The 27,247-nt window shown below is 36.8% G+C and overlaps 4 protein-coding genes across 15 annotated transcripts in view; 2 read left to right on the top strand and 2 right to left on the bottom strand.

The window, feature by feature from the left end:
• LOC149733034 (uncharacterized) overlaps nt 1-8,713 on the top strand; it is a 61,139-nt gene extending 52,426 nt beyond the window's left edge. For 4 of the 11 annotated variants that reach the window (XM_089883011.1, XM_089883008.1, XM_089883012.1 and 1 more), the window contains 9 exons: nt 2,418-2,528; nt 2,789-2,953; nt 3,999-4,109; nt 4,370-4,540; nt 4,598-4,756; nt 6,570-6,680; nt 6,944-7,114; nt 7,191-7,346; nt 7,690-8,711. In XM_089883011.1, coding sequence (XP_089739137.1) covers nt 2,418-2,528; nt 2,789-2,953; nt 3,999-4,109; nt 4,370-4,540; nt 4,598-4,756; nt 6,570-6,680; nt 6,944-7,114; nt 7,191-7,346; nt 7,690-7,716 — 1,182 coding nt within the window. In that variant the 3' untranslated portion in view covers nt 7,717-8,711. Of the gene's footprint in view, nt 1-2,417; nt 2,529-2,788; nt 2,954-3,998; nt 4,110-4,369; nt 4,541-4,597; nt 4,757-5,397; nt 5,643-6,569; nt 6,681-6,943; nt 7,115-7,190; nt 7,347-7,689 lie in introns of those variants that run through there. The other 7 variants (XM_089883013.1, XM_089883009.1, XM_089883014.1 and 4 more) reach the window with 7 other exon arrangements.
• A 149-nt stretch (nt 8,714-8,862) lies between these two features.
• LOC149733032 (structural maintenance of chromosomes protein 2-like) lies at nt 8,863-24,633 on the top strand. The gene is made up of 24 exons (XM_089883026.1): nt 8,863-9,103; nt 12,482-12,619; nt 12,986-13,135; nt 14,028-14,162; nt 14,585-14,791; nt 15,039-15,110; nt 15,526-15,672; nt 15,947-16,069; nt 16,302-16,412; nt 16,772-16,931; nt 17,276-17,393; nt 17,627-17,712; nt 18,232-18,380; nt 18,976-19,122; nt 19,491-19,652; nt 19,989-20,169; nt 20,601-20,794; nt 21,259-21,402; nt 21,626-21,820; nt 22,051-22,251; nt 22,749-22,865; nt 23,272-23,432; nt 23,683-23,830; nt 24,138-24,633. Exons 1-24 carry the CDS (start codon nt 8,936-8,938, stop codon nt 24,330-24,332), a joined length of 3,609 nt encoding a protein of 1,202 aa, XP_089739152.1. The 5' UTR covers nt 8,863-8,935; the 3' UTR covers nt 24,333-24,633.
• On the bottom strand, nt 9,491-12,435 carry LOC149733033 (uncharacterized). Of its 2 annotated transcripts, none has more exons than XM_089883040.1 (4): nt 11,356-12,435; nt 10,685-10,967; nt 10,038-10,267; nt 9,491-9,739 (listed from the first exon to the last, which is right to left on the bottom strand). In XM_089883040.1, exons 1-4 carry the CDS (start codon nt 11,801-11,803, stop codon nt 9,633-9,635), a joined length of 1,068 nt encoding a protein of 355 aa, XP_089739166.1. In that variant the 5' UTR covers nt 11,804-12,435; the 3' UTR covers nt 9,491-9,632. The 2 variants fall into 2 exon arrangements, with proteins under 2 accessions (XP_089739166.1, XP_089739167.1); XM_089883041.1 differs by having other exon boundaries at nt 9,491-9,721.
• Nucleotides 24,594-26,121, bottom strand: LOC149733031 (EEF1A lysine methyltransferase 2-like). The gene is made up of 3 exons (XM_089883043.1): nt 25,872-26,121; nt 25,448-25,583; nt 24,594-25,065 (listed from the first exon to the last, which is right to left on the bottom strand). The coding sequence occupies exons 1-3, from the start codon at nt 26,016-26,018 to the stop codon at nt 24,626-24,628; spliced, it is 723 nt and encodes a 240-aa protein (XP_089739169.1). The 5' UTR covers nt 26,019-26,121; the 3' UTR covers nt 24,594-24,625.
• Nucleotides 26,122-27,247: the final 1,126 nt, after the last annotated feature.

Raw genomic sequence — 27,247 nt, 5'->3', positions numbered from 1 at the left:
TAATGTTTCATTTTTTTGGTATTACGTTACGCTATAACATATTCAAAGCTGGATCGGGAGAAAATTCTATAAATATGTTTTATGACGAATACTAATATTTATAATTAATATTTTATCGTAAAATTAAAATTTTTATTTTAGAATCCGTACATAGGCGTCGATTTTTTCACGTTGTAAACCAATCTTAGGGGGGCGAAATAAATGTCAGTGTATGCTTAACTACGGCGCACGTGAAGGCTAAACTACGACGCTTGGAAGACTAAACTACGACGCACGTGAAGGCTAAAACACGACGCTTGGAAGACTAAACTACGACGCACGTGAAGGCTAAAACACGACAAACGTGAAGGTTAAACTACGACGCACGTGAAGGCTAAACTACGACGCTTGGAAGACTAAACTACGACGCACGTGAAGGCTAAAACACGACAAACGTGAAGGTTAAACTACGACGCACGTGAAGGCTACGAGGCACGTGAAGACTAAACTACGACGCACGTGAAGGCTAAACTACGACGCTTGGAAGACTAAACTACGACGCACGTGAAGCCTAAAACACGACAAACGTGAAGGTTAAACTACGATGCACGTGAAGGCTAAACTACGACGCTTGGAAGACTAAACTACGACGCACGTGAAGCCTAAAACACGACAAACGTGAAGGTTAAACTACGACGCACGTGAAGGCTACGAGGCACGTGAAGGCTAAACTACGACGCACGTGAAACTACGAGGCACGTGAAGCCTAAAACACGACACACGTGACGGTTAAACTACGATGCACGTGAAAGCTAAACTACGACGCACGTGGAGGCAAAACTACGACGCACGTGAAAGCTAAACTACGACACACGTGAAGGCTAAACTACGACACACGTGAAGGCTAAACTACGACGCACGTGAAGGCTAAACTACGATGCACGTGAAGGCTAAAACACGACGCACGTGAAGGCTAAAACACGACGCACGTGGAGGCTAAACTACGACACACGTGAAGGTTAAACACGACGCACGTGAAGGGTAAACTATAACACAAGTGAAGGCTGAAATACGACGCACGTGAAGGCTAGAACACGACATACGTAAAGGCTAAACTACAACACACGTGAAGGCTAAACTACGACGCACGTAAAGACTAAACTACAACACACGTGAAGGCTAAATTCCTATGCACGTGAAGGCTAAACTACAAAAGGTTTACCTCAAAAACGCAAACATTTAGCCTGATTTTAAACCTCCTAAACGTGTAAATGCCTATTATGACGCAAGCAATCAACGTGTGAATTACTATTATTTCGCATTCAATTGCCAGGTCAAACAATTGCTATTATGATGCACCCCACCACACACGTGAGGGCTAAACTACGACAAGGCTAAAACGCAACACAAGTGAAGGCTAAAACACGACACACGTGAAGGCTAAACTACGACACACGTGAAGGATAAACACGACGCACGTATAGGCTAAACTACGACGCACGTGAAGGCTAAACTATAACACACGTGAAGGCTAAACTACAACACACGTGAAGGCTAAAACACGACACACGTGAAGGCTAAACTATAACACACGTGAAGGCTAAACTACAACACACGTGAAGGCTAAAACACGACACACGTGAAGGTTAAACACGACGCACGTATAGGCTAAACTACGACGCACGTGAAGGCTAAATTCTGACCGACGTGAAGACTAAAATACGACGCACGTAAGGACTAAACTAGGAGGCGTGAAGGCTAAATTCCGACGCAAAGGCTAAATTCCTATGCACGTGAAGGCTAAACTACAAAAGGTTTACACATTAAGGTTTACTTAAAAAATGCAAACATTCAGCCTGTTTTTAAACCTCCTACAAGCTATATGATAAACGTGTAAATGCCTATTATGACGCAAACAATCAACGTGTGAATTGCTATTATTTCGCAATCAATTGCCAGGTCAAACAATTGCTATTATGATGCAATAAATCCACGTGTGAATCCCTCTCACGTAACAAACAGTCCACCGTCTAGCAATAAAAACATTGTAAATATATGGCTAAAGTACGACGCAAACGTAAACCGAACGGTTATTTTATTTCGCTTTTGCATTGATCGTGATAATGCGTTGTTACGCAATAATACATGTACCGTAAACCAGGGGGGCGCGCCCCCCCCCGGCCCCCCGGGAATCGACGCCAGTGAATCCGTACTTGGCTAATCTAAATACTACAATTGTCCGGCGCCGTGGCAAAGTGGTTAGCGCGCCTGCCTCTAACCCGGAAGTAATGGGTTCAAGGCTCGTCGCTGCTACCATTGTGACCGTATGTGTCATCTATAATGTTTACATAAAACAAACTTCATTGGCATTCATGATACCCAATATATCTGGTTTTATATTATCTGACACTCTAGTTTTAATTGCTCCAACTATTTAGGGTTTGACAGTGAATGACATTCGTGGTGATCGATGGTCAAAGTATTGGAGATTGTATGACGATCAACCAGATGATGATGTAATGCAAATCTTACAACTTCCACCTGGAAAAGTAAGAACCATGAAAATATTCAGTTAGATTATCAAACGTGTGTTTATCATCAAATAAAGGTAGAACAATCAGTGTTTGATGACATCATAAGTGTAACTGTGACATAAACATAATATAATAGCAAGCTTAGAATAAGTTGTAAAGAATTAGGAAAGAGCTTCCATTGTCATCATTATGTAATCACAATGGGTTCCTTTGTTACATGGGACAGAATATTGTTTGGATTTAGAAATTCCTGATAAATGATGTTTCTACTTTAGATCAAAGAATTAAATATCAAAAGTTTGCGGATGACAGATTCAATGACACAAGCCCTTCTTTCTCATCTTGATGTGATGGATAAGCTTGACTTGGATGAGAGGAAACTTTCTGCACAAAATCGTATCATCTTACATGAAGCTGTTGAACGACTAACAAACCCACAAGTTAGTGTGTTTAATTTTGATCTTAGAAGTGGAATGTTATTTAATCGATCAAAGTCTGACTGCCGCGACGATTTCCACGTGTAACACACACGTAACTGTCACAGGGCTAAACATTTGACGGTAAAAATAAAGTTTTGCTACTGAATTATTCTAATAAATATGACATAGTGTCATTTATACTACGCGCGACAAACTGTGTCCAGGCAACATTGAAATTATTAACAGACGAAAGCAAACCTAGTAGAGTATTCCTTGCTTTGGTTTAATTAAACTATACAACTAATCGGCGATTACCAACTCCAAAAACTTACACGTTGAAGTAAATAAATTCCGAATCGATACGCTGGTGTCGTGATATAGGCTATTCGTTCCGATTGATATATTTGTACCGGGCGGTATTGCGCATGCGCTGAGACGCTACTGCGCATGCGCAGTCAAATACAATACGAGCTCTAATAAATACGTACCGACTGAAAACAGTTCCGGAAAATACTACTTTATTTATTTTTTTGAAATTATTATTTTTTCGATGGGAATAACATGCTAGTAACCTACATAGATGTAAGCTATATTTTCGCGAAAATATTTGAAAATTTAATATTAATATGATTCTAAGTTATGATCATACGTTTTTATATTTAACACCCATCCCGCACTTTTTTTAACAAAATAATGTTTCATTTTTTTGGTATTACGTTACGCTATAACATATTCAAAGCTGGATCGGTATAAAATTCTATAAATATGTTTTATGACGAATACTAATATTTATAATTAATATTTTATCGTAAAATTAAAATTTTTATTTTAGAATCCGTTCTTGGCTAATCTAAATACTACAATTGTCCGGCGCCGTGGCAAAGTGGTTAGCGCGCCTGCCTCCAACCCGGAAGTAATGGGTTCAAGGCTCGTCGCTGCTACCATTGTGAGCGTATGTGTCATCTATAATGTTTACATAAAACAAACTTCATTGGCACTCATGATACCCAATATATCTGGTTTTATATTATCTGACACTCTAGTTTTAATTGCTCCAACTATTTAGGGTTTGACAGTGAATGACATCAATGGTGATCGATGGTCAAAGTATTGGAGATTGTATGACGATCAACCAGATGATGATGTAATGCAAATCTTACAACTTCCACCTGGAAAAGTAAGAACCATGAAAATATTCAGTTAGATTATCAAACATGTGTTTATCATCAAATAAAGGTAGAACAATCAGTGTTTGATGACATCATAAGTGTAACTGTGACATAAACATAATATAATAGCAAGCTTAGAATAAGTTGTAAAGAATTAAGAAAGAGCTTCCATTGTCATCATTATGTAATCACAATGGGTTCCTTTGTTACATGGGACAGAATATTGTTTGGATTTAGAAATTTCTGTTAAATGATGTTTCTACTTTAGATCAAAGAAATAAATATCCGTGGTGTGCGGATGACAGATTCAACGACACAAGCCCTTCTTCCTCATCTTGATGTGATGGATAAGCTTGGTTTGGAAAATGGGTTCAATGACATGAACCTGAACCTCTACATGGAAGATATATCCAGGAAAATAATGGATCGGCAAAACAAAGTATAAATAATGATTGTAAAGTTTTAATTTGTTTCATAATATTATCTGTCATTATAGATACAGCTTGATATAGTTGCACCACTGGATGAGAGTGCTACACACTGGTTAGCCCGGTGTCTTTCTAATGTGAGTGACTTAACAATAAGTGAGGGGAAACTTTCTACACAAAATCTTATCATCTTACATGAAGCTGTTGAACGACTAACAAACCCACAAGTTAGTGTGTTTAATTTTCATCTTAGAAGTGGAATGTTATCTAATCTCGCTCCTATCTAATCAGCTTATTCTTACTTGGTATAGTGTGCTACTTTGGTTACCAAACCATCATTTAAATTACGTGGACAAGTTCACTGTGCCACAGAAAGTAAAACTGTCTGCGCATCTGTGTGGCCTATTGTGGATAGAGTAAATGCATTTGTGGTTTTGTATTTATTCCTTGCGAACTTTGGGTTATTTTGTCACTACAATTTTTTTTCATTTATAAGCAGACTCGATTCTATCAAATTTCCCGATGAGCGTATTCTGTAGTTTGGTTTATAGACTTTATTGTAGTCTGTTGTGACGCAAAAGCATAATTCAATGTCTGGCTTATGGTCTGTTGTGGGGTTTTATATGGAGATTGTCAGCGAAGGTGCCATATGTAGTGACACACCTAAATTTATTGCACCACAGCATGAGCTGGGCAATGTTTCACAGAGAATAAAAGCAAAACCACAAATTATTTTATTAACTCCACAATAGGCCACACAGAAGCGCAGGCAATAATACTTCTGTGGCACAATGAACTTGCCCGTGTACAGGCATGTAAAAAACAAAAGTCCGGCCAATAACGGTTTACATTTATATTTTTCCCACAGTTTTCCCGGCGCGTGCGTTCTGACGTCAAATTTTGCCTCTGAATCTTTAGCCCCACGTTTGTGTGCCGCTTTCACCACGTACGAGGCTTTTGGATATAAGCCAACGATTTTCCTGCGGTCCTTATCGTGGCGTAATTTAATTTAAACGCGTCAATCATGTTTCGTCTTTTCCCGATCAAAGTCTGATTGCCGCGACGATTTCCACGTGTAACACACACGTAACTGTCACAGGGCTAAACATTTGACGGTAAAAATAAAGTTTTGCTACTGTGTTATTCTAATAAATATGGCATAGTGTCATTTATACTACGCGCGACAAACTGTGTCCGGTCAACATTGAAATTATTAATAGACGAAAGCAAACCTAGTAGAGTATTCCTTGCTTTGGTTTAATTAAACTATACAACTAATCGGCGATTACCAACTCCAAAAACTCACACGTTGAAGTAAATAAATTCCGGATCGATATGCTGGTGTCGTGATATAGGCTATTCGTTCCGATTGATATATTTGTACCGGGCGGTATTGCGCATGCGCTGAGACGCTACTGCGCATGCGCAGTCAAATACAATACGAGCTCTAATAAATACGTACCGACTGAAAACAGTTCCGGAAAATACTACTTTATTTATTTTTTTGAAATTATTATTTTTTCGATGGGAATAACATGCTAGTAACCTACATAGATGTAAGCTATATTTTCGCGAAAATATTTGAAAATTTAATAATAATATGATTCTAAGTTATGATCATACTTTTTTATATTTAACACCCATCCCGCACTTTTTTTAACAAAATAATGTTTCATTTTTTTGGTATTACGTTACGCTATAACATATTCAAAGCTGGATCGGTATAAAATTCTATAAATATGTTTTATGACGAATACTAATATTTATAATTAATATTTTATCGTAAAATTAAAATTTTTATTTTAGAATCCGTACTTGGCTAATCTAAATACTACAATTGTCCGGCGCCGTGGCAAAGTGGTTAGCGCGCCTGCCTTCAACCTGGAAGTAATGGGTTCAAGGCTCGTCGCTGCTACCATTGTGAGCGTATGTGTCATCTATAATGTTTACATAAAACAAACTTCATTGGCACTCATGATACCCAATATATCTGGTTTTATATTATCTGACACTCTAGTTTTAATTGCTTCAACTACTTAGGGTTTGACAGTGAATCGCATCAATGGTGATCGATGGTCAAAGTATTGGGAATTGTATAACGATCAACCAGATGATGATTTAATGCAAATCTTACAACTTCCACTTGGAAAAGTAAGAACCATGAAAATGTTCAGTTAGATTATCAAATATGTGTTTATCATCAAATAAAGGACAAAGAACAATCAGTGTTTGATGACATCATAAGTGTAACTGTGACATAAACATAATATAATAGCAAGCTTAGAATAAGTTGTAAAGAATTAAGAAAGAGCTTCCATTGTCATCATTATGTAATCACAATGGGTTCCTTTGTTACATGGGACAGAATATTGTTTGGATTTAGAAGTTCCTGATAAATGATGTTTCTACATTAGATCAAAGAATTAGATATCAAAAGTGTGCGGATGACGGATTCAACGACACAAGCCCTTCTTCCTCATCTTGATGTGATGAATAAGCTTGGTTTGGTATCTTGGTCCAATGACATGAACCTGAACCCCTACATGGAAGATATATCCAGAAAAATAATGGATCGGCAAAACAAAGTATAAATACCATTAGCACTACACATACAAAATGATTTATTTAAAGTTTTCTTATTATGTTAATTATCATATTTAGATTGAAATATCAATACAGGGTCCAGCAACCAAACATGTGAGACCATTGTTTCGATGTCTTGATAAAATATCCAAACTAAAACTTTATGAGAAAGATCTTTTAAGTGATGATCGTCGTTTATTGGAAGAAGCAAAATTACAACATCCTTCACTAGAGGTTCAACAAATACTTCTCGTCTAAACTTTTGTGGCACTTCCCTTGATAATGTTGGCCAAACCAGTTATTCACTTTTTAATTAAAATATAACTAAAATTGACATCAATTGTTTGCTCCCCACTTTGGTTTGTGCTTATCTTTAAGCAAGTGTAATAAATCTTATTGTTTTAAGTGTTTTCTGATTGATAATAAATCATGCATCACATTTTAAATTTAAAAATAATTAAATAGAAGAACTTAGAACAACAAACACCAACTGCTTGCACCTCACTTTTGTGTGTTACAATAATTAAACATAAGAAACAATATTTTTAACATTTTGAAGTTAATAATACTGTTTTAGGTGGAATATGTCGATTATCTACTCTGATTTCCCACGGTAGACTTTGATGTATTCCCGCACCTTTATTCACAATCGAGTGACTCCGATAACAGTGACACTGATGGTTGCCCCGATTTCAACACCTTTGCTGCCAACACAAACCCATAAAGCTTTTAATAAACCCATAAATTCTGGGCCACTATCATTTGCGTCCAGTGTGCCATCGAGCAATTTTATTACCCAAGAATATCGGATCCATGGCTTAATGCTGCTACCATTGTGGGCGTTAACGCCAATTGCTACAACTCAGTGGTCTCTAATGGGTTGTCCAAATTGTCAACGATACAAAAAAAACACCTACAAAGTTACATACGTGGTAACTTGTAAGCGGGCACGAGGTGTATGAAACAGAACACCCGTGTTATAACGACTGTCGTTGCCCCGCCATTCGAGGATAAATATGTTACATTCATTTATTCAAGCTCATATTTCTGCATCTATTTTATCATATGAATCTAATAGCCAACTAAACCAATTCTTCACAGCCACAAACTGTGTTTTGTTTATTATTGTTTTTCTGGCTGAACGTAAACCTTTCCCTCAAATATTTATATCAGTATTTCCCGATTCGGTGATTTAAGCAAAATAAAATCTTACATTTGAACTTAATATATTGCAAGTTGTATCTTAGTTGTTTGGTACAAGGCTGCTTGTTGTAAACACACAAGTGTTGAGATAATGTTGGGCAATGTTTATACTTTGTGTTAATATCTTAACTGCAGGGACATTAATGGTGGTACATCTTGTACTGATGCATGTTGGATAGTATTAGTAGCACCAGCAACCGTGGTTGGATCGACTGCCTCTAGTCAGTAGCCCAAAGAAAACAGGTTTAAGGCTGGTTGATGCTACCAATGTGGGTTCAATGGGTATATGTGTCTTTGGGCAAGACACTTAACAGTAATTTCTCGAATTCAGTAGTCACAAATTATAAGTCATACATTGAAATATTCACTCATAAAGTTACATACATTGTAATTTTAATTTTTTTAAAAATAAAACACAGAGTCCGTATTCTGATAAAACACAGTAGGTAATTTAAAAATATTTTTTAAACATCTATGAATAAAATAGAAATCATACACGAAATTTTTCCCGCCATTTCTATAAAATTGCAATTTTTATTTTGCTCAAAATTTATTCCTTTTGTATTTGTAAACGATATCCACTTATTAGATAAACAACGAGGCATGTTTAGCTATTAGCTATGTATATTAAGAGCGTTACAGTTGACGGATTTAAATCCTACGCCCAGCAAACCGATATAAAAGGATTTGATCCTCTATTTAACGCAATAACTGGACTTAACGGAAGCGGGAAGTCAAATATATTGGATGCAATTTGTTTCTTGTTGGGAATTACTAATCTTTCACAGGTATTTAATAATGTAATTTGCTTTATCCTGTGTTGCCACAAAACGACAGTCATTATAACACGGGTGTTCTGTTCCCCACACCTCGTTTCCTACACTAATTTTTTAAATGCATTTTAGTAATAAGATGCAATTTTATGTTCCATTGTAGTATTATTTCAAAACGCAGAAGTTCCTTATTGTAGCTGCCAGCATTGTATATATTTATGTAGGCCAAATTGTAAAAAGTCACCTGAACGAATTTTGTTACTCCCCTGAAAATACGGCAATTTTGCTGATAATTAAGAAATATCCCTACAGGTCACGGGTACTGCTGTATAATAAACAGTTTAAAGATTTGAGTGTGAATGTGCAAAAATGATCTCCAAAGACTAAAATCGACCAATAAACTTATTCTTTACAAAAATAAGGTTTTATTTATTAAACACAACCATTGCACAAATTTGCTTCCATATTAGTTTTGTAATTTTTCCCAAACATCTCTTCCATTTTATCATATATCTTCCATTTTATCATCGTATACAGACTGTATTCAAGGTGTTTTATTTCTGTTCACCACTTTCTTGGAAGTGCTATAAATAGCAACATAATCATCGTCATCCACAGCTTCATTCACTTGATCTGCAAAACGATATTGACCTGAGATATAGAGGTTTATAACAATATATTAGATTGTAGGGCCATTATACACTTTCATTGTTTTTAATATTTTGCTCTCGCATGCAACATTATAGCAATCGCATGCGGGCTCGCCTCTCTGCCCAATTTTTTTCAAATTACAAATAAGCTAATGCTCAGGTATAAAATGTTAATTATATTTCAAAGCTTCTGTCAGTCGTGATGAAAATGTTGGACCAAAATTATCGTATTTATACCGATCCGGAGAAGCCAAAAAAGTCAATATTACCAAAAATTGAATATCAATAAAATAACTTACCATAAGTTGCATTGTTATACTGAGTTGAAAGGCTCGCTTCGTGGTACTGGCTTTCCCTGTTTCCTTCAATTGATGCGTTTTCTGAGGTTATTTCAACGAGATTATTGGTTTGTTCGATCAGATTTTCATCCATGGTTGACCCCGTGTCTCGTTGCAACCTTATCTCAACCTCTCTCTCCCTCGTGCTTTGTTGCAAAGCTTCAGTGACAAATATCCGTCCACGCCGACTTCTAAAAGTTATAATAACATTATTTCTAATCTCTAGGCTCGCTTTCCACCATTTTTTTTAGTTTTAGCTACAATTTCCAAAGTCTAAATATCAAATACAGAATAGCAGCTCAAATGAATGGGAATAAATTGTTGCACTTTTAACAATAAAGACCAAAAGTACAAAGAAGATTTGTGTGCATGGGCCTGCATAATTAGTAAAATATATAACTTCAATATAAACATTAATTGCTCGCTAATTGCAAATAAACAATATATATATAAATTACCTATATTTAGTTTATTACTCTGTAGTAGGCTATATGCCTGAATAATGCATTAATTAAAATGGTATATAATGTTAGCTAACTAACATTATATACCATGAATTAAATTGTTTATGGATGCAAATAAAAATACTTTATCATATTTCTGCAAACCTTTTTCGTTTAATCATGATCATCAAAGAGCTTATAACTACGAGCACAAATATCCCAACAAGTAACAGAATAATAATCAGTAGCTCTGTAGATATTCCTGTGTTGTGTGGGGAGGTGATTGGTGTGTTTGTTGTCCTTGTAACAAATGTGGTGTCGGTATCAGTTGGTAGAGATGTTGTGTATGTTGTTGTTGTTTTATAAGCAGTAGATCCAACATATGCAGCTGTTGTATTATTTTTTAATGTTGGGCTGAATGTTGTAGAAGGTGCTGGGGTTGTTGTAACTGTAAACAATAAATGTACAAAATAATGTTTATGTACATTTGGGATGCATAGCATTTCTTGGTCTGTCAAAACTTTCTGCTGAATTATTTTAATTAATTTTGTTTAGACTGTGCGCTTATTATGTCTTTAATTTCAAAATAATGATTCAAACTTCTGGCATAACAGCACATACATATAAAATGAATGCCTGTACGGTATAAATATACAGTTCAGTCCCATGGCTCAGTGGTAAGCTTAGTTGCCTGTAGTCCAGTCGTACTAGTTCAAGGCTCAATGCTGCTACAACAAGCATATCGAAATGTCAAAAAAAGTTTTAACTGTCTGTATACATAATTTTTATCTCATAATGTTGGTTCATTGTTATATTTTGTCTAATTTTTGACTCACCGTTTAAATTTGCTGCTGTTGTTGTTGTTGTATTTACAATTTCCCTTTCACAAATGTATTTGTATTGATCAAACTCACAATGGCTGCTGTACCACTTGTGTTGGGAAACTGATTTTATATTTGCACAATTCTCGTCAGTTTGATTGCTTTCATTTGGAGCCCAGTTTGAGTAAACCACTGTTGTGTTATCCTCCCATGTCCACGGAGAATGACTTCCATTCCTTGAGGCTCCAATCCAATAACTACGGTTTCCAGCTGTATCTGATGACACAGACATGGGAATAATACTCTCCAAAAAAACTTGCACAAACCCAGAAGTCACTGACGCCAATATTCCCCCAAAATCCTGACATATTTGCCTCGCATTGTAAAAGTTTTTTGTCTCATTGGTTTGGATAAAATATTCAGTTGAAGTATTTGCAAGATGCCTCCAATAAGTTGGGTCCATGCTTCTTACTTTCCTATTTTTTGTGAAAACTTCTTAATACTTATACAAAATAATACTCCTCGTAATAATTAATGAATAGGATTTATATATAATAACAGAAGTCAGAACCAAATATTTGAATAATATGATTCCCACATATACAACTTCAGTCCCTTAGTAAGAATTGTACATCCTACCAACACTGTACATATTAGCATAATATGACTCATAATCTCATGCACACATGTATATGATGACATAGTTTCTTTACCTTATGACACATACAGGAAATAGATTGCAATTCAGACATATCAATACAATGTATTGCTTTATATGTTTGGCACTGTGGCCCAGTGGTTAAGTACTTGCATTGTGACCGAAGGATACCGGGTTCAATGCTCGATACCGGCACTTAATGGTCGCTAGGCAAGACAATTAATGGACATTGCTCCAACCCAGTGGTCACTAATAGATTGTAGAACCTTGGGTGTTGGGGTAATGAGCAAACCCTGGCATAATGGAGGTGGCATGCTTCACTGTAAGACCTCACCCATATAGAATATTCAACCTATTAGTGAACATTATAGAGTATGAATATATAATGTTGTCTAAGGACCCATGGCGGTCGCTGTAGGGCCTCACCAATATAGAATACAACATATGATTTACTTTATGTATAATACTTAACTGTTGTTTAAGGTCCGAGCCACCAACCTCCAGGATCTTGTGTATAAGAATGGGCAAGCTGGGATCAACAAAGCCACCGTCTGCATCACATTCGACAACAGTAACAAGGAACAAAGCCCAATGGGGATGGAAGCTCACAATGAAATAACTGTAAACATTATTATATAACAGATATTCATTGAAGTTGAAAAAGTTTTATGATTTTAGTGAAATATCGGTCAACTTCATGCTCGCTGTTAAACATTCTTTTTTCTTATTGTAACGTTTATTTTATCTGCTTGGTTACGGTACATTTGTTTAGCTTTATTTGCAACACATGAATAAACTAAATCTTTAAATTGGAAATAAAGTATGCAACAAAGATTACCCCTCATACATATATATGATACAGTTGTCTTTATTTCAAGAAAACCTGGATTTTCTGGTCAGTTTCAATACAAACATTACAGCCCATGATGTATATGCATTGTTTAGAAAGAAACCCAAATATTAATTATATTGATTTATTAATTCCAGATCACGAGACAGATAGTGATCGGAGGACGGAATAAATATTTGATCAACGGGGTGAACGCACAAAACTCGAGGGTCTCCGATTTATTCCGATCGGTCGGTTTAAACGTGAACAACCCGCATTTTCTCATCATGCAAGGTCGTGTTACAAAGGTGAACTCTATGTGACCTTTTTTGTTATGACATCACACACTGGTATTGAATTATATAAATTTATATGGTACAGGCTGCTACAGGCCTAAACTGAGAATTTTCCAGAGGTTGCAGCAACTACTTAATTCTTCAATTATAAAAGTAACTTATCTTAAAATATTCTGATAAAAAATACAAACCTGCTCTTACAGTTGCCCCATTTTATTGTTGCAACCCAAGGAACTTGATAAAATCAACACCACTTCTGTTGTGGACTCTGTTTGACCTTTATCATTATGACATCACATAGTAATCATATGTCATAATGCATAGGATTGCCTTAATGGGGCAACACGCGTTTAATCTTTATATGATTCACCCCACAAATTATATTAATATAGTTTAGTATATGATGAATCAGGTTGGGATTTCCTGCTTGTTATAATCCATGGAACTTCCTTCTGTATTAAGCTATGGGAAATTGTTTGGCAAAAATAGAATCCCTTCTTTCCGACTGTGTTCATAAAATTAAAAAATATATGGGCCATTAGGCCATTAGGTTGAACACAACAATAAGCAATTGACACGTCATTCTCTACTGTTAAAGAAATATTGCCGCAATACTAACTGTTTAACTTGTATTGGAGTTGTTTGAAAAATAGCATATTTTATACTGTTTAGTATGTTATGTTATTGCATTTTAAAACAGCCGTGCTTACAACAGGCTACGAATAAGAAGCTTCTCGTAAAAAATTCTTCTCATACATCTTCTTAATTTTCATAATTTTTTTGACAGATTTTTACCTTTGTTTATAACTAGAAATAAACATAAAACCCAAAGTATAAAATTTCAAAATTTTCAAAAGTATAAAATGACACCCAGGCAGCCCATAATGTTAAGCTATATTGAAAGGTAATGAACATGAAGCCACCTGAGATCTTATCCATGATAGAGGAAGCCACTGGTACGAGCATGTACGAGTCTAAGAAGGACTCGGCGCAAAAGATGATCGAGAAGAAGGAAAACAAACTCAACCAGATAAACCGGGTGAGTAAACTTTAACATTTGTATTTAATCCTAATGGTTTTGGATGTTTAAAGGCTTATCGCAGCCAAAACAATGGAATAAAATTTGTTTTGTATGGTGGAAAAGCTGAACAACCTATATATATATATTACTTTTTCATTGAAATAGTTGGGTAAAAAAGTGCATTTTATTTCTTACTTTGACCATATTAAGCCTTGCAATATTTCCACCAGACATTAGAAGAAAAGTGTGTAACTGTAATATAAGAATGCATGTGGTTTTTCAAAAAAAATATTCTCAAAAGATAGGCGCCTGCATTTTTCCTAAAAAAAAGACCTTACACTTTTCCCAAAAATTATTATATTTGGTCTTATTTTACTTTTTTTAATATATTTATTTTATTAAAGAAGAGACCATATATAAAGTCTTTCCCTATTTCCCAGACATTGGATGAAGAGATCACACCAACTCTCCAGAAGTTGCACGACGAACGATCCTCGTACTTGGAGTTCCAGAAGGTTCAGCGGGAGGTGGAGAGATTATCCCGTCTACTTATCGCGCACCAGTTCGTGTCAGTGGAGCGGATCGCTAACAACGCATCTGGGGAGATAGAAGCGATGGATAAGGAGAAGGAGAAGCTGGAGCAAGAGGTGGGTGGTTGTTTATGGGACTTGTTTATTCCAAATGAATGAATTAAACTTAATTATCCTCGCATGGTAATGGACTTAAAAACGGGTGTTCTGTTTCATACATCTGTCATTTCCATGCAAGGATAAGTAAGTTACATTGATTAATTAATGTATATAATGTGTTCTGTTTCCTACACCTCGTGCCCGCTTAGTTTAAACTACCATCAAGTTGTAACAAACACTAATTCATTCATTCACACAATGTTAGTTCCACCGACTGCAAGAGAAATACCACAGCATGGGAAGAGACATCACAGACCTGGAGAACGTGTTAGATAAGGTGGGTTGTTGAATCTAAATATTAGGGAGATATTAATTAACATTAGAAAGGATGTATTTGGACAACTAATCTCTGGGTCAAAGAAACTGTAAAATATTTAAATTTATGTAATGTTTAAGTAATGGTTTAAAAATGATCAAGTTGTTATAGCACGGGTGTTCTGTTTCATACATCTTGTGCCCGCCAAGAGTTACCTCATATATGTGGCTGGCAGTTTAGACAACCCATTAGTGACCACTGGGTTGGAGCAATTACCGTAAAGTGTCTTGCCAAAGGACACATACGTCCATAGGTGTGGCAGCATTGAGCCTCGAATCCAGTATCCTCTGGTCTAAAAGCCAGCACCATTACCACTGCACCACATCACTTAACAGTTATGTGGGAATTGTTTTTATATCTCAACATTTCTGCCCAGGATTCGCGTGCCAAGGTTGAGTTGGAAAGTTCACTTGGTCGAGAGGAAAAGATTGAAGCGAAAGTTCAAAGCAACCTCGCCAACCAACGTGAAGTTATCAACAGTGAGAAGAGAAAGCTGAAAGGGTTGAGTAAAAGTAAATCTGAGGTGAGTGGGGGGGTTTTAGGCGCCAAACCTGGGGTGGCAGGGTGTAAGACTGGCAGGTTATAATTTTGAACCAGGCGAATAAAACCAATTTTTATGGTCAGTTTTTTTGGCGCATCATTTTTTGTGAACCAAAAAGTTATCAAAGGTATAACTGGCTGATAAAAAATCCAGAATATATCGCTCCTGTAGGGCCTTTATATTCGTGCACTCTACAAAATAATAGTGATATGTTTTGCCTTTCATTGAAAGCTATATTTAAATGAACTTCCTGCAGTGTGAATCTGCCATCCGCAACAAAACAAAAGCCTTGGAAAACTTGCGCCTGCTTTGTGAGAAAGCTGAACATGAGAGCACGAAGATGAACGAGGAATATGCGGCTGCGGAGAAACATTTCCAGGTTGGTGGTTGGAAGTTTCTGACAATTTGTAAAATAAATATGGCTGAATGTTGAATAGCATGAGCCTGCTTTGGTTCCTAAACTATGCGTTGCAGCATTCTTTATAGTATTTGAATGTTGTTTTTTTTAAAGCTTTGCAACCAAAAAAATTCTGAAGTAAAAATATTTCTCAATTACATGTTTCGTTTATGTTCTGTTTGGGAACACTTGTTAAACTATGACATCACAACAGGCAGTAACAACAGGTCTAGCCACCTCGGACACCGGTGAAGAAGCATCATGGCAAGCTCAACTGTTACAAGTGAAGAAAGATATCAGCCAACTTCAAACGGATACCAAACAGGTCTTTATATTATTAGGCTTGTTTGACTTGTATTATTTCTAAGTAAGTCTGAGAGTCTGGTACTGTGGATCAGTGGTTAGGTGATTGCATTGTAACCAAAGGGTACCAGGTTCAATGCTTGATGCTGCTACCATTGTGGGCGAATGTGTGCTTCGGCAAGACACTTTAGCAGTAATTGCTTCAACCCAGTGGGTACTAATGGGTTGTTGCTTCCTAGGTGTCGGGTTAATCGGCTAACTCTGGCCTAAACCACCGGTCCGATGGTATTTTATGACAGGACCTCACCCATATACAGTGTAGAATAGAACGCAGGAAATATTTTTTAACAAAAATGTATTTTCTCTTAAATTTTCTTCCAGAGTGAAATGAAGTTAAAACACAACAAACAGGAATTAAAAGCCAAACAAACTGAACTCAAGAAAACTGAGGCGAGTTACAAACAAGACCAAGATGGGTTGAAGAAGATGGAACGTAGTTATGCAGAGATACAGAAACAAATGGATAAGTTAAACTATAACGGTGAGTGGGTGTATGACGGTATATATATATATATATATATAGTAGGATGGGGTAAGATGGGACACCTTTACCACATAATATCCAATGGGCCAACTCTGGTCTGAATCCCAGGTCCCATGGCGTGCCTCACTGTAGAACCTCACCCATATAAAATATATTTATTGTATAATTCGAATATACTCTTCTAGTAAAAGGTAATTAACCAATATTTTCCTCTGTTATTACCAGGCATAAAATAGTATTAGAAAGTGCCCTGTGGTAAAAAGCAGTTGTAATTTTATCACAAAACATCGTTAGGGTACACTATATTATTATTATATAATAAAAGTCACTTTGCCCAACAGAAGGAGCAGAAGAAGAATTAAAATCTCGCAAACAAGAATTGTCGACCAAGATCCAGCGCATGAGCCGACTTACACAAGGACTGTATAACAAGTTTCCTAACCTACAGTTTGACTACAGGTAATGTGAATATAAATGTTGCTGTCAAGCATAATACACTTGTTTCTTAAACAGCTCTTCATTTATTTACGTAGCAACTCGTCGTTTTGATCTTACATTTTCAAAGATTTCGTTTTTTAAATGAAATGAAACTTTTTTTAGAAGCTGTCTACATTTTTTATTTTTCACCAAGGGGATCCAGCTCCCTTAACCCCCTGAATATGGGTTTGTCCCATCTTGATTTATATCCCCAGAGATCCTGAGGCAAACTGGGACAGAGCTCGAGTGAAAGGGTTAGTAGCGAACCTGGTTGATGTAAAGGATGTCACCCATGCTACTGGTAAGTTATATCTATATGTTGTTATGTGTGTATGCCATGTTTTTGTAAAGGAATAGTTAGTACCATTAAAATTGTATTATATTCCCGCGCTAACTTATTTGCTGATACAGCAGTTAGAGGGCTTGCTTATTAATAAATAGAGGATATAGGTAATAGGTTCTAAGCTTGACGTCGCTACCATTGTGGGCCTATGTTTCCTTGGGCAAGACGTTTAATTGAAATTGCTTCAACCCAGTGGTCACTGATCCAAATTGTCAGCCATACATATAAAAATCACCCATAAAGTTACATGTAATTCAGACACACGGTTTGCAAGGAATTCCGATGCGTTAAATAAAGATAACATCCCCACAAAGTTCCATCTAAGGCTCAAAATATAATGCTTTCAGTTACATTCGTTCACCCTGTGTCACAGCATTATTTCTACATCCGTGTTATTTGTGATCCAACCAAACTAACTGTGGGCCACAAACAACCATGTTACATAATAACATGGGGTTTATATATACCATGTTACAGCATTAGAAGTAGTAGCTGGTGGAAGATTATACAACGTGGTTGTCGACAACCATGAAACTGGAGCCAAACTCCTCAAGAACGGACAACTTAAACGTCGATGTACCATCATACCTTTGAATAAAGTGGCTGCTAGGACCATTAATAGAGAGGTGGGTGGGTTGGGTTGAATTTTAATTTTATGTTGTAGATAGTTATGTTTAAATCCTGAAGAATCAGATTTCCCTATGTAATGTTGGGCGGCAATGAATGTAACTGTATTTTCAAAATGACAACCCTGATTTTGTTAAAAAATTTAAAAACTCTATAGTTCTATTCCATAAGGGTGAGGTCCTATATTGTGGCATGCCAAGACCCTTTATATTTAAAACTGATGTTCTAAAACAAATGTCAGCCTTTGTTCATTAGGGTGACATGTCACTCAATAAAGCTCTAACATTACACCCATGTTCTCATATTGACATCTAACAGCAGGGTAAAAGCTGGCTTATGCTTAAAACTGGAGTCCTCAGCATATGAAAGCACCCCTGTTTCAAAAGTTAGGGTCATTCACTAACTCCCACATTCACTAACTCCCTACAAGTTGTATTTCACGCCCGCTCACAAGTTACCACGTACGGTTGTTTTTTTATGATCAATTTGTACAGCCCATAAGAATGCACCCATTGTCCCCTAAAAGATAGAGTGACATTCCACCCAAGAAACCCCCTAACATTACAATCATATTCTCACATTCCCCTCTTACAGGTTGTCTCCCACGCCAAGTCCCTGGTTGGCCAGAACAACGTGAACCTCGCCCTCTCATTGGTTGGTATGGATGATGAAATACGTAAAGCGCTTGAATATGTGTTTGGTGGAACACTGGTGTGCGATACCATGGAAAACGCTAATAAGGTGAATATTGTAGGGCTGTATATTTAATCAGTGGTGTAAATGGATCCTTTTTGTTAAGGGGTTAGATCTGGGATTCATACCAGAGTTTTCCCCATCACATCACATTTGATTTCATTTTGTAATAATGGGTGTTTAGAGCCACTTGGTGTAAAAACTAAATTATAAATTGATGTTTTGGCTATTTTACATAGGAAACCATGTGTGTATTCTATTATATATGGGTGAGGTCCTACAGTGAGGCATGTCATGGGACCTTGGATTTGGGCCAGAGTTTGTAGATTACCCACCCAAAACCCATTACCCCAACACCCATTACTGTAGTATAAGAACCAAGGTGTAGTTCTAACTTTGCACACCTTACGTTACAGGTTGCGTTCAACCCTAATGTTAAAACCCGCACCGTCACCCTTGCTGGTGAGTTGTTTGATCCATCGGGCACGTTAACCGGGGGTGCACGACCTAAAGTAACCCCTGTGTTCGCTGAGTTGAAGGAAATCAAGTCAACAATGAATGAACTACATAATGCTAAGGTGGGTGGTTGGGACTTGTTCTAATGGTGTGGGGCAATGATAGTTGTATAACATGAATGTTCCGTTTCATACACCTCTAGCCTGCTTACAAATTCGTCACTGCCACCATTGTAGCCATATGTGTCCATGGGCAAAACCAACACAATGGTCACTAATGGGTTCCTGTATACATTGTCAGCCATACAGAAAAACAATCACCCACAAAGTTACATATGTCGTAACTCATAAGCGGGCATGAGGTGTGTGAAACAGAACACCCGTGTTATAACGACTGTCGTTGACCGCCATGTGAGGATAATAAGTTACATTCATTTTCAAACTCCACTATTCCAACAGAGAGAATACGCTTCAATTGAGAACAAGTTGCATGACGTGGCACGTGTCAGTGGACGATACCACGACCTCAAGAACCAAGCCACTATCAAGGAACGCGAGATTGAGACGGTGAAGCAGAGGATATCAACTACTTCACATGGGAGACTGTTGGAGGAAATTGAAAGATTGCAAAAGTCTATAGGTAAGGTTTGGTGGTTTTAAGCAGTGCTTGTGAGTGTATGAAAGGGTTTATGATAGGGGTTAGTCATTAGTGACCACTGAGTTGGAGCAAGGACACTTACGCACACAACAGTAGCAGCGTTGAGCCTTGAACCCGTAACCTCTTAAACCCAATTCAGAAATGTCTTAGGTAGCTATATTTATACCTGAATAAATAAATATTTAAATATGGTGTACAATACAGCAGTAATGACATATTATTAAAAGAGATGCATACATGAAACCAACAAATTGGCAATTTTACATTAACAGCTTCTATTGTTAAAAGTCTGTTTCATAATTAATTCTTGCCAAAGGACTTTTTCACCCACAATGGTAGCATTAAACCCATAGGCCTACCCATGTTGGTACCAAAACCAATATGTTGCAACATCAAGTCAACACTTACAACAGATGAGTGCAGTGAAACGTTAGACACAGCAAAAGATCGCTTCGGTGAGATGCACCAACACTGCGTAGAGTTGGAACGAAAGATCGCAAACGCACCAGCTGAGCGAGAACGCGAGTTGAAAGAAGCCGAGATGAAAATGAACAAAGTTGGTGAAGCTGCGGAGAAAGCTGGGAAGTTGGCTGATGCTAAGAAAGAGGTGGGTGTTGTTGTATGGCTGGTTAATTAAATTATTATATACCAGTCTATTTTATGGCTCTGGTCTTGTCGATATATGGCTCTGGTCTTGTCGATGAAAAATATTGAAATTAATTTTTATTTTCCAATTCTAAGAAATAGGTGGGTATGGTTATATAACTGATGATGTAACTTTGGAAGGGCATGGAAGGGCATAGGTGTCACCTTGTTTGAATTTATGGTCAAATGTGGGGTGACAATGCTATATATACTGCTCTGCCATATATTAAAAACAATCACCCACAAAGTTACATACGTGGTAACTCGAAAGCGGGCATAAGGTGTATGAAACAGAGCACTTGTTCTAATGTAGTGATTTATTTTTCTTTAAAAATTTTATATGTGTCTGCCTTTGGCTCCTTGTTAAACCATTTATTTCTCCCCCAGAAATTAAACACTTTGGTAACTTAACACTTATAAACCTAGGAATTAAACACGATGACACTCGAGGTCCAAGAATTAGAGAAAGAAGTTGCCGAATGTGAAGATCAAATAAGTCGCGTGGAAACTTTGATCAATGACGCTCAAGATATTTATGGGAAGATTAAAGAAACTGTGGAAGCTGCTGTGGTGGGTGGAAATATTCTATGTCTGCTAACAGCAGAGAAGCATTTAGAATTTGGGATTTTAAGTTAAATTATTATTAACTTTATTTAATTTTCTTTTTTTTAATTACCGATTTCAATTTTTTTGAATATAAAGATTAGGATTTTTTTTTTTTTTTTAATTTAAAAATCATTTTTAGTTTGTTATATTAACAATTGTTTTTAATTCACGATTTAAAATTTTCTAGGAGTCTGTGAAAGCTGCCAAACTCGAGCTCCAGAAACATAGAGATCATATACAAGCCATGTCACATGACATGCAACAGCGAACCAAAGATCGAGAGAATGTTCTTCATGAAGTTGGTCAATGTAAGAGGAAGTTGATCGATCAAAGAAACGCGATCGAGAAATGTCATCGGGAGAGTAACGATGCAACGAATAAGGTGGGGAATGTTATTTTACGTTTGTTTTCTTTGTGATTGATATAAAATGCTTATTGATTTGTATAGGTATGATTAGTGTAAAAGTTACAAACATAGTAACTCGTAAGCTGGCACAAGGTGTATGGAACAGAACACTCGTGTTATAATGACTGTCGTTGCCCCGCCATGCGAGAATAAATAAGTTGTGTCCACCATTTTCAATTCTATTTTAACATCTTTCCCCCTCCAAGGTCGCCTCTATGTTGGAGGAACACGACTGGATCAACAACGAGAAGTCTTTATTCGGTAAACCAAGTTCCCCCTATGATTTCAATGCCAACCCACCCAAGGAAGCAACACGAAGGTTGGATAAACTGAAGGAAAGGCAGGAAAAACTAAGTCATTCTGTGAATATGAGGGCCATGAGTTTGCTGGGGAAAGCTGAGGAAAAGGTGGGGTATATATAAATTGTGATAGATACTTATTGCTCTCCCGGTATATCAAAACATTGTTAACGTTTCTGTCAGTATTTAAATGTCAGACAAAACATTAGAATAAAATGAACGTTTCATATCGCAAGAGTAAAAAAGTCTATTTTACATTAGAATTTTGTGTATTCTATTCACACTAACATCTGTTATATTAGTTGCAGCACTTCTTTTCACAAATATTCATTTTCCCACTTACGGTTAAAGAATTAGTGTGTTAAAAGGATATATCTAGTCATTATAGTGTAAGGCTGGACAGGCCTACTCTGATAGTTTCTACACTGCATTAATCAGTAAACATTACACAACCAATAAGTTAGATTTGTTTCACAGGATTGTGTTTAACTATCCCTGCCTCTCCTGTTATTAGAATAAGTGGCTTTCATTTTTATTTGTTCAATTACTTAGCACATCTGTTTATTTGCATTTAAGTTCATAGTTATATCATTACCTTCTTACAGTACAAAGAATTGATTAAGAAGAAGAATATTGTGGAGAACGACAAACAGAAGATCCAACGCACGATAGAAGAACTTGATCAGATGAAAAATAAAGCGGTCACGAAAGCTTATGTGCAGGTTATTGTTTATAGTTATATTATAAATTCATAAACCAAACTGTTTTAAATGTTTTGCTAAAATGGTGCTGTGAATAGAGCAATCATTTATTAATTGGAAAAAGTTTGAGGCTCAAGGCTACCATTGTGGGTGTATGTGTACTTGGGTAAGACACCTAACGGTAATTGCTCCAACCCAGTGGTCACTAATGGGTTGTCTAAATTGTCAGCCATACGGAAAAATTTATCACCAACAAAGTTACATTTGTGGTAACTCGTAAGTGGGCACGAGGTGTATGAAACAGAACACCCGTGTTAAAACGACTGTCATTGCCCACCATGCGAGGATAAATAAGTTACATCCATTGTTACAATACCGCTCACATTCCACCGCATTCCCCACTCACATTTCACCCATTCCCCACCAGGTAAACAAAGACTTTGGCGAGATATTCTCCACTTTGCTACCAGGAGCTACAGCTAAACTTGCACCAGCGGAGGGCAGTAGTGTGCTAGCAGGGTTGGAGTTCCAGGTTGGGTTCGGCGACGTTTGGAAAACTAACTTGAACGAACTCAGTGGTGGACAGAGGTGGAGTTTGTAAAAGATTTATATAAAAAATTCGTTATATTATACTGCCTGTAATAACAATAGCAGAATACACAACTAAAGCATATTTATAGTAACACGGGTGTTCTGTTTCATACACCTCGTGCCCGCTTACAACTTACCACGTATGTAACTTATTCATCCTCGCATGGCGGGCAATGACAGTCGTTATACCACTTACAAGTTACCACGTATACATTATCTAACTTGTATAATTCCCCATCCCCCACAGGTCACTGGTTGCTCTGTCCTTGATCCTAGCCATGTTACTTCTTAAACCTGCTCCCATATATATACTGGATGAGGTGGACGCTGCATTAGATTTGTCGCATACACAGAACATCGGGGGAATGCTACGTGAACATTTCAAGCGCTCACAGGTAATGTATTATTATGTTTGGGATGGTTTTATGTAAGAAATGTTACTTAAATTGGTAGCTTAGAGGTTACAGGTTTGATGCTACCATTGTTGGGGTATGTGTCCTTGGGCAAAACACTTAATTTTTATTATTAAAAAAGTGTGTAAATCTTACTTCAAATTCAAAATAACATTTTTATATTAGATAAGCCTAAAACAACCATTACTTTACATTATGGTCACCAAGGTAACAAAATATTGTTAATTCCAGTTTATTATACACCAGATGGGCCACAAAGATTATTTTAACTTAAAATTCTTGATTCCAGTTCATTGTTGTGTCGTTGAAGGACGGGATGTTCAATAACGCCAACGTTTTGTTCCGAACAAAGTTTGTCGACGGCGTTTCCACCGTTGCCCGTTTCACGCAATCCACACAAAGTAGAAACCCCTTGTCAGCTTTACCTGTCACTACAACAGATGTCCCAAACTCTCGTAAACGAGCCAAGCCTACACATACTTAGGTTATTGTATACTAGGTCGGGTAAGATGGGTACTGTTATGCTTTCTGCTAATATGGCAATACACTCAATTTTGAACTGTGGGGCAAAATAGAAATATTATCCTGTATTTCTACAGGTTTCACGACGCTCTTATAGAGTCGTGAGGATAGAATTATATAATTTTGTAAATATTCTTTGTTTACTATTAAATTGGACAAGAAATAGAATGAAAACATAAACCATCTTATTTCAACCTAATATACAATATAGATTCAACTGCCATTAAACTTCTCCTTGTATATTAATAAACATTCTCACAAAGCATTTTTCTTTTTAAACACGCAAGTCGAAACAGTTTTTCCACTTTTTCCACCGAATGAAAACGTAGGAGCAGGCAACTCTTCGATAAAATTAAACTTCTTTCCAAAGTGGGACGTTAATTCACTTGTCGTCCAGTTGCAAGATGTGATAATGAAAACAGATGAACAATTCATTAAAGTCGCCATGTTTTGTATATAACTCTCCCTTCCCTTGTGGGAGTCTTCTGGGTTCAAACTTACAGCATCATAAGTCCCTTTATCCAGACAAACATCGAATATTGCTTGTTCTTCATTTCCAACTTCATTCAAACCTTTGGTCTTATAACATTCCCCATCCTTCACAACAGTCTCACTAGTAAGGTCTACTTGCAACCAGGACCCAACGTGCCCAAGTTCTTCTTTCTTAAACACAGCTGAAGCTAGATCAAGTGCACCTATACATCATAACAGGTTTGTTATTGTTCAGTGAGCTTTGCTGCCATTGCTTTATAACGTATCAGTTAAACTGGCGAATTTTACAAGTGAAGATACATATTGTGCATTTTATCTCTTTGAATGAGATTAAGCAGATAAAATGTAAAAAAAAACAAATAGAAAAAAATTTGCAGCAAAATGACAGTTGTTAAATACGCTATGGGTAAAAACTACATAAGGAAAAGTGTTAAATAGAAAGAGTGGCTGTAGAATCCACAGTACAACTGAATTAATGTATATAGTACACCAATATTATTTTAACAACCATGTTATAACAACTGTCGTTTACCAACCATGGAACGATAAGCAATTTGCATTCATTTAAATGGAAGTTATTCTTACTTTGGCAATAATCTAACCCAACCAAGTTTGTATATCCTTGTTTAGCGAGAGCCAGCAGCAACAAGCCATTACCACAACCAACATCAAGTATGGTTGAGTGTTTGTTTAGTTCAGCACATTTAGTAATCCAACGAACCTGAAAGAATAAAGCTTAATTTAGATAAGGCTTATATGTAGCATGGGTTATGCATTTATGTGTCTCTGGGCAAGATGTTTAACAGCAGTTGCTCCAAGTCAGTGGTCACAAGTTCATACTATATGCCTAAGCAGTATATAATTTACATTTATTGATTCTGGTTCAAAGACAAGCACTCTAACCAATATACAAGCAAAAAACTCCCCGACAAAATAAAGTTGCGCCTACTGGCGGAAAACTAGGTGACATTTCTTAAGTTAGTCGCATGTAAGTTTCAATCATGAATACCACTCTATTCGTTGCACTTCGTCCAAACCATTCCGTTCCAGGGTCGTCCATTTCAACTAAACCTTTCATTTCGTCTTTATATACTTCATCCCAATGGTCATAGGTGCCTAGAACTGACGACGGCAATTCTTGTTCTGTTTCTGCCATGTTTAGACTTTAAAATTCAACTCAAAATCCAAATACTAAACACGCTTTTCTCGTCGGGGAAAAACCTAAACCGAAATGATTAGTCAAGTGTTTACAGATTTTTATCATTTAAAAAGGTAGACTGGAGTTATTTATATTAAACAGTTTATTTATAAAATTTGGTTTTATTTAGAGTTAAAAGGCCGTGTAACTTTTTTGTTTTTGTTGTTGTATAGTTGCGGTTTAACCCTTAGCGATCAGCGTTAATTACATGGAGACGCCACGTAAGGCGCCATGCTTCTTTCATTTGAATGTTACAATGTCGCTATAGAACTAAGTCACATGCGTGGTAACCTGAAGCAGGCACGTATGGAACAGAACACCCGTGTTATAACGACTGTCGTTGCCCCGCCATGCCAGAATAAATCAAGATACATTCATTCGTTTATTCAGTTTACTGACGTGTCCCTTCCGTACAAATGTATAATATATGTTAGTTATACGAATAACTCTGTGCAAGAAGAAGAATTTCTACGGAAAATAAAGCCATTATTGAAATATGGTCGGTATTGCAATTCCTGTGGCATGAACCAAAACTTTGTAACGCGGGTATAGGATAAGCTTAAAAGCGCGCAATACTGTGTTCTGTAAACAGTTGTGTTTATACTGTCAATATTTTTGTATAAACTGTAAATAGTTCTGTTACATCACGATCAGGTTTCACGTGTATCCGTTGCTCCGCCGGTGTTCAGTTTAACCGCAAACCAGTCAGAGTAGCAACGTTAATTACGACGTGGCCGCCCCCAAATAGCAACTTGGAAACCGAGCTTTGCCCCGCAGTTACTACTTTTGTCTTGTAGTTTGTAAATCGTCTTAGGAAAAGTTAGCAAGTTATTCTAACAAGCTAAACAATTAAAGTTTAGCCGCGCAGGTTTTACTTTTGTGTAATTGACAAGTCATTTTTCAATCGTCTTTACGTCGAGAAGTTGAAGAACGAATTAGGTGATTTATCTGCGAAGGATGGTTTCGATAATGTCAATGAAACTATAAAGAAATTTCAAATCAGACTTTAGTTAGCCTATTTCTATAGTAGGGTGGGGAAAGATGGAATACCGTTAGCACATAATATCCAAATATCCTGATCGTGTTTTAAACAATTAACAGCGGTCTATGGGAGTCGTGAGAATACGGTTTTATAAATCGAATGTTCTTTGTTTACTACCAAATGGGACGAGAAAATAGATTGAAAA

Source organism: Ciona robusta, chromosome 8 (assembly GCF_009617815.1).
Source record: "Ciona robusta chromosome 8, ASM961781v2".
Classification (NCBI taxonomy): Eukaryota; Metazoa; Chordata; class Ascidiacea; order Phlebobranchia; family Cionidae; genus Ciona; species Ciona robusta.
The sequence above is the reverse complement of the archived record's forward strand: the minus strand, read 5'-3'. Positions and strand labels throughout refer to the sequence as shown.